Source organism: Esox lucius, chromosome 19, assembly GCF_011004845.1.
Source record: "Esox lucius isolate fEsoLuc1 chromosome 19, fEsoLuc1.pri, whole genome shotgun sequence".
Taxonomy (NCBI): Eukaryota; Metazoa; Chordata; class Actinopteri; order Esociformes; family Esocidae; genus Esox; species Esox lucius.
In genome coordinates, this window is record NC_047587.1 from 28,740,491 (window position 1) to 28,751,601 (window position 11,111).

The following is an 11,111-nucleotide window of genomic DNA, read 5'->3' on the forward strand; positions in this document are numbered from 1 at the left end:
GCACAATACAATAATACTTGAAAAAAATTATCTGCATGGTCGAGTTGCCAGAAAGAAGCCTTTAACTACGCCAATGCCACAAAAAAGCCTGGTTACAGTATGCCCAACAACAACTTGACACGCCTTACAGGTTCTGGCACACTGTAATGTGAAGTGACGAGACCAAAAAAGAGCTTTATGGCCACAAACATAAGCGCTATGTTTGAAGAGGGGTCATCAAGGCCTATAGTGAACAGAATACTATATAATGGTGGTGGCTCACTGATGTTTTGGAGGGGTGTGAGCTCTAAAGACACAGGGAATCTTGTTAAAATTGATGGCAAGATGCATGCAGCATGTTATCAGAAAATACTGGCAAACAATTTGCATTCTTCTGCACAAAAGCTGCGCAAGGGATGCTGTTGGTCTTTCCAGCACAACAATGACCCTAAGCACAAGGCCAAGTTGACCCCCCAGTGGTTACAGCAGAAAAAGGTGAAGGTTCTGGAGTGGCCATCACAGTCTCCTCAGCTAAATATCATCAAGCCAGTCTGGAGAGATCTCAAACATGCAGTTCATGCAAAACGACCAAAGACTTTGTGTGACTATGAGGTATTTTGACAAGACGAATGGGTAGCTATACCACCTGCAAGAATTCAGGGCCTCATAGACCGCATCTTGCAAATTCTCCTGACTTACTACTGCATCTGTACTACTTCTGTACAACTACTGTACCATTGCTATACTAACCCTTCTGCAATTTCTACTGTAGAGGTCTGAGAGATTCAGAGGGTATGTGTGCAGTTGTTCCTGGTTGCAGTGGTCTGTTTTGTGTGGAGGCATGTGGGACAGGAGAACTGAGCAGTTCTGTTTTAGTCATGTAGTAAGACAATTGACCTTCTTCATTAGCAGCCCTACATTGGGACGGGAAGAGGGGAGCGGACTGAAATAAGCCACTGTGTGTCCTTATTTCATTAATTAATTAAAGAATGAGTGACAAAATACAAATGGATTGCCAGGAAAGCCGCTAGCCTAGACTGGTACAGCCAGAACAAGGGGTCACAGTGTGTATATGGAACCCTGGAAGAATGGGTGTGGGACTGGTAGCCTGGGGTACAGAGGGAAATGCTTGGTTTAGGGTGGCAGATAGTGAGGTCACAGACAGCCAAAAGGAACAGCTGCCCATCCAACTGACAAGAGTAACAGTACAGTCCTGTAGAACTTCTATTTCCCATTTTGCTTAGCAGCTAAAGAAGGCCTTGTAGTAAATATTTGTCAAAAACATCATGAAAAAGTCCAAGACAAAATTTGCAACCAGAAAGCCCCTGTATGAGTATAGTAACACACATAGACATATACATGCTTCTATCTAACCAACTACAATACAGGTTTGTTTTGCGCATAGTTGCTGATAGTGTTGCTGATTGTGTTGCTGATAGTGTTGCTGATGGTGTTTGATAGTGTGTGTGGGAAGAGTAAATGGCAAAGAGTGAACAGAACATAATCTAAACTCTCAAATGAACAGACAGTCACTACCAAACACAATACAGTTGAGATCACAGACATCTTATTAATACAGTTCAATAAGATGTCTGTGATCTTAAAAACAACATATTGGTAGTGTATTGTACAAATTTGATTCTTTCTATACCTGTTGTCATATAGAGATGTATAGAGGGGACAACATATCTAATTGATGCTTGTGTTTGATGGATGTATTCTCATTTATTTGTTTTGTGATGTTCAGCTTGATATTTAATTGAAACTTATTTGGTCCTCATGATTTCAAACAACAGCAAAAGACTAAACTAGAAATGCAATGCCTACAATCCAGATTAGACACTGACGGTTCTCTTGTGCAAGCACTAACAAGACAAAGCAACACTAATGCCTAAAACAATTGAAACGTCCTTTAAATTAAAGATGAGAGTCTGCACTTTAACTGTATGTTCATTGTTGGAATAAAGAGCCAAAAAACAAAACTGCAAATGGTTTTGGTGTTCACTGTATATACAGTATATACAGATATTTCTATATACAGGCATAATATTTTTCATGCTACTGCAAACTTTACACAAATCAGCTACCAATTAGAAATACTGTATTTTAGGGAACCTGGGGCTTCACCGTACACAGCTATGTATTCCAACTGGGGAAACATTTAAAAAGATGCTGTATTCAAATGTTAAATCCAGAAAATTACAGAAACATAGCATTACTTAATTTGCCCAGCTACCAGCAGGCAGTATTAGCCTCTAAGGGCAGAGAAACATCACTTTCCTGTCTTCACACTTAACATCATACAGTTTATTAAACTAAATCCAAAGTGGTGTGGTGATGCCACACCTGATTTATAATTGCTATGGTTTCCTCCCTGCACATTTTCCATCTCCTGCTGCCGGCAATTACACCTAATCAAACCGTTTATTGAATGTTAGTCAACAGTAGCTGGGTTGGGCTGTATATTTATTTTTAATGTGAATACAGCTTCAATGTTCACAGTCACACTTTTAGAAATATTGAACTCATAATGGAGGCCTTACTGGTGTGGCCAGAATAGTGGGATAACAGTTTTAGAAAAGACATATTCATTTTTAATCAAACAAACTTTTGGAGAAAATAAGGACATTGTCAAATAGTAGTCATCATTAACCTCTCTGTCAAGATATTAATACAATACACCTATTTATAAAAACATAATTTAAACAAGAAGATCTGAAGAGCAATGTGTGCCTAAATCTTTATTAAACAAATCTGACGTAATTGTACCAATTACCCAAAATAATGGTATCATCTTTCATACCGGATCAAGAACGGAAGACATGTGGATTCTGTGTCTGAGGATACCATGGAGAGAACTCCAGTTAAAAACCTCTGTCCGAGGAGACATCCATACTTCCATCCTAGTCACAGTGAAGAGGTCATGTGACTTGACTCTGTTAATGATTGACTCTCACTATAACGTCTTTGCCAAGGTAGACAGTCAGACTGACAAAGAGTTTAGAGAGATTACTTCCCCTTCTCCATACACATGAACATAAGAACCAATTACTGACAGTCTTAATTGATTTTTAGCTAAAGATCATGTATCTCATTATCAGATCAGTCTCATTATCATTCACACATCAGCTGACTTCAGTTACAATGGCTCTGTTGAATGTGTCTGATCAGCAATCCCTTTTTCTCTCACAATCCCTGTCTGTTTCTCTCTCTCTCTCTGTATGTTTCTCACTCAGTTTCTGTCTGTTTCTGTCTCTCTCCGTGTCTTTCCCTTTCTCTGGTTTCTCAACACTGAGGATATGAAACTACCAACTGGTCACATGTCCCAGATCCAAGTTACTAATGTGGGTAATGGATTAATACGGTTGACTTAATTCTCATTACTTAATTAAGGTCACTTAGTATTCCTTTAAGCCACAACATTCACCTTGCACAAAAGTCACCTTAGCTGCATGTTATACTGTAAAAAGTGTCCCGGGCAGCGTGTTTCAGATGTGGAAATGTGTCTGCTATTTAAACGAACTGCATTAATGATTTTGGATGTATGATAAACATGTGACTTCCCTCGTAGACAGGAACAGTGACAGGATGTAGAGTTGTGTGTCTATCTTCTTCCACTGCTCAGACACAAACTCGTATTTAAATGGGTCTAGCAGTATCACTCCACCCGTCTCAGTAACAAAACCAGTCAAACTTGACTGGCAAGATTCCTCTCATTTACAAATGTGCAGACACAAACAGTTTTTCTTTCATTCGATTTTTTAAGATGTATGGGAACAAGTTTCATGTTACTATAAAGACATTTACAGAATGCTTATATAATTTTACCACAATTACCCAGGAGAACCCATATAGACTTTAAACACAACATGGGCATGGTAACTAGTGATGTTCAAATTAAATTTATTCTGAGAAGCAGGCCTCCACAGAAAACCAAAATATTTGATTATGCGAAGTGGATGGTCAGGGACCGAACATAACCACAAACTATAAAATGATGTGTACCTGTAAACTGACCTCAACTAAACCCCAAAAGAGATTGTATTTCAACACGAAACCAGGCAAGCCTAGTTTAACAGGCTAGCAATTAGAAAGAATGAATGTTGTTTCCCTGGCTGGATTCGATGGGACAGACTGTGTCTTTAACCACTACGCTATTTAAACAGAGGTGTTGTTGCACGTGATACGTGTGTAGAGATGTGGTGTCTGTTTACTTCAGTATTGTCAAACCAATTAGACGAAACTCCACGGTTCTCGAAACTAGGTCCCTCCATTAGTTAACATCCAAACCAACAACAGGTATAACAGGATTGCAACACTACATTCAACACGTTCAATTAGAACGAGATCACTGTAGATGGCTAGCTAATAGGTATACAGCACCTATAATGAAAACAATGACTCCCGTCACTCCACGGCTGGGTCGTTTCTTTAGACAACAAACAGAAACTTGATTAGCCAACCACTACGCCATGAGAACTACACTATGTAAATTGAAAACGAGAGCAATTTGAACAAATCCTAATGCCTCATTTTTAGTTCAACGGTGAGGACTGAACCCCAGCCACAAGTCCACATCTCTAACCACTACGCTATGTTGGGGATGGCTAACTAACAGCTATACAGTACTTATAATGAAAACAATGACTCATTTCACTGCATAGCTGGTTTGTTTCTTTAGAAAACATATAGACAGTTGAACCATAGCTAACAACTATGCCATTTGGAGGATTTTGCCAAAATTCTGTTAGTATCAATTTGCTTCATTTAAAATTAGTAATGAAAGCTGTTGCTGAATGTGAAGGCGCCTAATACATTAAATTGTGAGGTGCAATAGCTTTTCCGGGATGATAACTTTCCTTTTAATATTATGGGTAACTAGCGATCTCTGTCCTAAAGATCACTGCATCTTGCCAAGCTACTGCATGTCTACCAAGAGCCAAATGCTGTGCCCCGGTAAGTCATTAACCATTAACAGAGCAGAGGTATTTGGCACACGGATAGAGAGCAAATGTTATCCTATTAATTACTAATAGTTTACAACCCAATGACACTGAACTAAACAAGACTATTTGTCCTTTGGAATGGCCTGTGTTAAACTGTGTCGGTCCTTGCTACACAATCTGACCCATGCAGTGTCCTATTACCTTAACATGTTAGCTAACCCTATTAGGTAAACAGACACAATATACTAAATGAATCTGCAGCGGTACAAACTGGTGGCTGTAAACAAGTAACGGATTCTCCTTGGCTCCCCTTGTCTCTAAGCAAGGAGATGGATGGGGAGGGGTAAGGAGTTTAGATACAAAGTGAGAGTGTGGCATGGCGTACCCCACCCTCAGTCCTGCCAAAGGACTTTCTGTCAGCCCTCAGGGCTCCTCATGGTGGGACTACCGTGTCACACTAACCAATGAGACCCCCTGCATCTTTCTATGGCTACACGTCCCAAAGCTCAATGAAGTCTCCTTGTGTCAACAGTCTGATCTTTTCACCTGTGCTTCCTCTCGCAGGGGCCCAAGCCTCACTTTAATGCTCTTATTTTACCAGAGCCAGTGGGCCATCCTCACAGAGGACAGGTTAAACATGGCGGCTGTGTTTGTGCTACGTCCTAATCAATCGGGACTCCCTGCCTGGTCTCTCCTCACCCCGCCCCCCACCCCCCCCAGCCCTCTCCGACCCGCTGCTTTCCACTGACATCATCCTATTCCCACACTACCCTTAGGCGGGTCCAACTGGCAGTTGTAGAGCGGTACCTGAGGGATGCACAATGTGTGCTAATTGAAAGGTTGCGACTGATGTCTTTCTCCAAAGTAGTAGGAGGTAAACAGGAATGGCATGCCCGAGGAGATTCGCTTTTTACCCTGGTGTTCTCTCTTAAAACCAAATCATAGTTCATAGGAGACGTTATTCTTTCCAGGGAGAACCCTTCTTAGTACCAACATAGATTATTTTGGGGTTCTATGTCAAATGTTCCACATACAATCAACTATCTAACGCTTTTATAATTTCAGGACAACTGTAAGATACATATTGAAAGACAATTTTAAATTGTGGGGTGCAAACTTAACATGATGAACAGTAATTATATTTTATTTGGACCTTAAATAACTATGCAAAAGACACGCCTCCTATAAGCTACAGATCCAATTTGATTGACTGCCTTTTCTATGGAGATGAAAAAGGTTAATAATCAAACCAATCAGAATAAGGTTTCCTTTTAAACTTCCTGTAGGGATCCCACAAATAGCACTTTCACAGGAGATTCTTAACTCATGGCAACCCAAAAGGTTCTTATAGGCACCTTGAATTTTGAGTGTATTGATACACTGAAATATTACATGTTTAACCTGAAGTTAACGAATACATTTAATTTTATTTTAGAAATTCATTCTGCTGTCCAATAACAAAAGAGGCTGTGATTTGCGTGTCTGATATGATCTACTTCCTAACTCCGTCAGCAGCTTGCTGCAAAATGCTTGGTCATGTCCCTGAGTTTGAGTAATGAAAGACAATACAGTCTTTGACAGAAAATGTAGGAAACATTCCTTTTAGGCTGAGGTCCAATGACTGCCCTCACACATTCCTCCTTAAAGGTTATCATCAACCCACTGACAGGCCGCGTCCCACATAATGTCAGAGGGACAACATTCACAATTCTTAAAAGCCTATGCATACATACATTACACATGAAAACAAACAGCCTGGTACACACTCCCCATCAAGTCAGGGCGGAATGTGTACAGCATAGTTATGGCTTCAATTAACAATGATAAAACTGTATTCAAATGGTTGGAACAAAGTAGTGAAGCTATGGAGTAGCACCCGTGCCTAACCTCATACAAACTAGAAAAGCTACAACAGACTGGACAGCACACTGCCACTCTAAGAATCAAAATCCAGATCAATGGCCTATTCCATTTGAATTTCAGTCAAGTCTGAGGCTAAACCAAATTCCTGTTTCAGTTTAACTTTTTCCCCATTCAAAGCCATAATAATTAGATTTTGTCATTGAGAAAACTAATGGAATTGACTTCAACACCAGACCAGGCCCACCAAAATATCTCCAGATTCCATGAGAGAATCATTCAATGACATGTATCATCCAATCGCTCATTAACCTGTGCCATGGGAACGTTACATCCCTCTCCCTGTACCTGAGTCCTTTCCAGTGTTGGTTGCTGACTTGTACAACAGAAAGGACTCTTAGGAATAGTAAACATGACGGGATGAGGAACCAGCGTAACCCGTTCACTTTGTGTAAATTTGGCTGTAGGTTTTGTTGTGTCCCATAAGGATCAGATAGCAGATATACCAGGACAGAGAAACTGTCCCCTGACTCTCAGTAGCAACCATCTCCCTAGGATTTAGATTATGAGGGAGAGAGATAATATGATATTGTACAATGTCCAAAGAGCCTGCAGACCTAGCCACAATAGCACAAACACTGTGGTAATGAGTGGAAGGGAGAATGTTGAAAGAACAGTTCTCTGGGCTGGGCCCTAATGTTTACATGTTTAAGTGTATAAGAAAGGGGCACATCACCAAAACACTTGCTTTCACTATCATCACTTATGGCTTTTATTAGCAAACACATGGGTAAAAAACAGGAACCGAAAATATTTATAATAGTTTTAAAACAACAAGTCGTTCCAAGAGCACAAATTCAGAGCACTGAACACCCAGGTCTGAAATACGCTTGATATCCTTCACATCAGCAACAGGAAGCATAGCTGAATCTTCCCTATTTGGCCTGTGGTTATAAGAGGTGCAACATTCCTGTGCTACACGGAAATAAAGAACTATGGTATTTCTTACTGGTTAACTGGCTGAAGTTAATCACGTACCACCTTCCACAATTCAGCTTGTCAACACCTTGTTTCCCAGAGTTGTACAAATGCATCACATCAAATGTACATGTAGTATCTCACAATCAATGATACTTTCCAAATGTAACACGTTCACTGTAAAATAATGTTTATTTATTTTATAGGCTGGCTGTATTTCACAAAACTTGTATGTAATGCTGCAGAAAGGAGTGAGGGATGCATCATTTATAGACTTACAGCCTATTTAGACTACAACAATTGTCTTCAAAAAATAAATAACAATTTAAATAACATTAACATAATATGTAATATTTTTACCCATTTACACTCAAATGTATCTCCAATGCAAATCTGGTAACAACTGTTTTTGATTTACATAAAATTATTGTAGTGTAAAAACACTCTTAGCATGTCCTTTAGCTTGGTTTTATTCTTTGTCAGTAAAAGAGGTGAGCACTTTGACAGACAGTCCAACACTGTCAGAGGTTCAGGCAGGTACACACATTTCAGAAATGGCAGTTGTTACCCTTTAACAGGATCAAGACAGTGACACAGTGTTTAATTAACAGGATCAAGACCATGACACTATTTAACATAAGTAAACAGGATCAAGGCAAGGCCACTTTCTAACTTCAGGATTAGAACGGTGACAACCAAATATGGCCCCCTTGACCCAGAAATATTCTGTTGTGAACTTACGCCAGAGTTCAACACTCTCTCCATCTAAACTTGAATGTTTCAGCCATTATAGTGATATTCGAAGTCTAGGCTACACTGAGAGTGTTAAGAGGCCCATGGTCTATGAACTATGATCAACATTAATTCTTGATTTTGCAGTTTGATAAAAAAATGTATATATATTTCTAAATGTTGTAATGGAAAAGCATTGAGAAGAATAGGAATGAGTGTCTGTATACATCCTGAATTGGAATTTTGTGACACATCATTTTGGTTTCAAAGTAGCAGTAGGCTCCTAAGTGTGAGGTTGTCTAGATGCAGCACCACAGAAGTAGATGTGAAACTCACACCTCCTTGCACCGCAATATTTTAACTGTGAGATAAGGAAACATCTCTTACAGCCAATTTAAGTTGGTCTACTTTCAGTAAGCAATAATAAACCATGTTTGAGCTAAATGTTAGCAGCCCATTTGAGATTACTGTAAAATGTAAAGACGAAAGGGTAAAAGCAATTTCTATTCTAGTATTGTATTTTGCAGCCTATCGGATACTGTAATTCTCTAGGAAGGCTCTGACATACAGGCTTTACCTGTGTTTCGTCCGCATCACAGTCTTTGTCCTGCTCTCCTATGTAGTACTGTTCCATCCACCGCCGTGCGTTCTCCGAGTGTCGGTGCGGGGGTCCCTCCAACTCCGGGCTGATATCATTCCCTGCCCTGCGCAATATCAGAGCCTCTCCACCCGGGTGCATTCGAAGGAATCCAGTCACATCATAAACTCTCGTTCCCAATAGCACCCAACATGAGTCTTTAGTGCAATGACGGGCTACCTCTTTCTTAGAGAAAACCCGAGGGGAATCCGATAGAGACATTATGATGTTGAAGAGACTAAAAACATGAACTAAAGGAGTACTGAAAGACCCCTTGGCAGGCCAACTGACCGCGCGGGTATAACTTCTAACTCGTGTCAGCCCTAAGGTTTGAGTGATGGTGAGTTAACCAACGAACAGCTCTTTTTGGTGAACGTAAAGAACCAAATCGCATTTGCATAAGAGCCGTTTATTTGGCTCCGTAAATTGTATACGCCTTGCTAGTAGGCTACTGTTGCGCACCAGACAACGATTTCATATGGGCTACCGAAGCATATTCTTAGCCTATTCGCATTGAACGCACTTGTTTTTGCAGTGTTTAACATCTAAACGGTTTGCAGGCGAGACACATTAGCCCTGTAAAAATGAATACATATTTAAAGTTAAGTTGCCAACATAATATACAATATTCCGCTACTGAGCGTAGAGTCGTTTGGGAACCAAATTAATTAGTTGAACAGAGCCAAAAGACACGGCTCACCGACAAGATTCGGAATGCCCAACACCCGACCAACACTCAAATTACCATATGCATGAGTTTATTCATCTCTCATGACTGCTCTAAGGGCATGTCTTTCGTCCACGCTACCTGTTACTTTAGGCTACATCAGAACGCAAGCCATCTCCGGTGTGAAGCCTACAAATATCATCAGTCTAATGTTTAGATTTATTTTGGAGAAAAAAATATTTAATACCGGTCGGCTAAGAACATTCATTAAGTACATTGTGAAAATTATAGAGGTGCTTGGGTTTTAATTTCGAATGGTCGTAGGCCTATTTAGTTCTGCGTTTTAGATGTGTGGGAATTCCCCACAATGTCAATAGCATACATCATCATTTAAATTATACACTTATGACAACTAGCCGATTATATTTTTTTTACCGTTTGCATTTGCGAAGTGAAAAATTTACTCCAAAATGATTGATATAATGAGTTTTACATACTGATAATTTAGCAGACAATATTGGCTCTCATCCAGATCGATTTACAGGAGCAATTCATTGCCTTGCACATGGACAGAATGATAGATACAGTATATTACTGGAATTTATTTATTTTAGGGTATTTTTGTATTTGTATAAACAGAATTGAAAGCACTTATGTAACTTATCAAGTCTCACAATGTGACAAATTCACTTAAGCAGGTCTATAAGCTTTTGTCACTGAGGATCCCATGGAAAATTCTTGCGATGTCCCTGAACTAGACTCAGTCATGTACAGAGACTGTACTTGAACAAGGGGTAAAAACAAGAGGTTCAAACCTCTCAGCATGGTTTCTGGATGTATGATTGTTACACCCAATTCATTCCAGAATATGTATCCACACAATTCTTTATAAGTCCCTCATAATGTATATGGTTCTCAAATGGCTGGTGGGTGCCTTTCCTCTACTGGTACCAATATAGATAATTATCTGGCAGCAACAACTTTTACTCAAAGTCAGGTTCAGCGACCAACAAACCTTATGCCAAAACGTTTGAACCACAAGGTTGTTAGGTTTTGGGTTAAGGTCACAACACTATTAAGGTCTATTAAGGTCTATTAAGGTATTAACACATATTAAAGTCTAAAGCAGCCGTACACAGCAAGAAAAAAGTATTTGTGGGAAGATACTGGAGAATGTGCAATGACAAAACATTAGTCTAAAATACATATGTTGGGGAAGTGGGAAAAGGCAAATAAAATAAAATGAAATATATGATGTAGTTATGTGTTTACTAACTGATTTAAAGTAATTAACTCAACGGCTGTGATGTAA

The 11,111-nt window shown here is 39.6% G+C and overlaps 1 protein-coding gene across 2 annotated transcripts in view; it reads right to left on the reverse strand.

Moving 5' to 3' along the window:
* Nucleotides 1-9,703, reverse strand: part of fa2h (fatty acid 2-hydroxylase) — a 32,149-nt gene extending 22,446 nt beyond the window's left edge. The window contains exon 1 of one of the 2 annotated variants that reach the window (XM_020040579.2): nt 9,064-9,703. In XM_020040579.2, coding sequence (XP_019896138.2) covers nt 9,064-9,354 — 291 coding nt within the window. In that variant the 5' untranslated portion in view covers nt 9,355-9,703. The remainder of the gene's footprint in view (nt 1-9,063) is intronic. The other variant, XM_010884041.4, reaches the window with a different exon arrangement.
* Between the last annotated feature and the right edge of the window lie 1,408 nt (nt 9,704-11,111).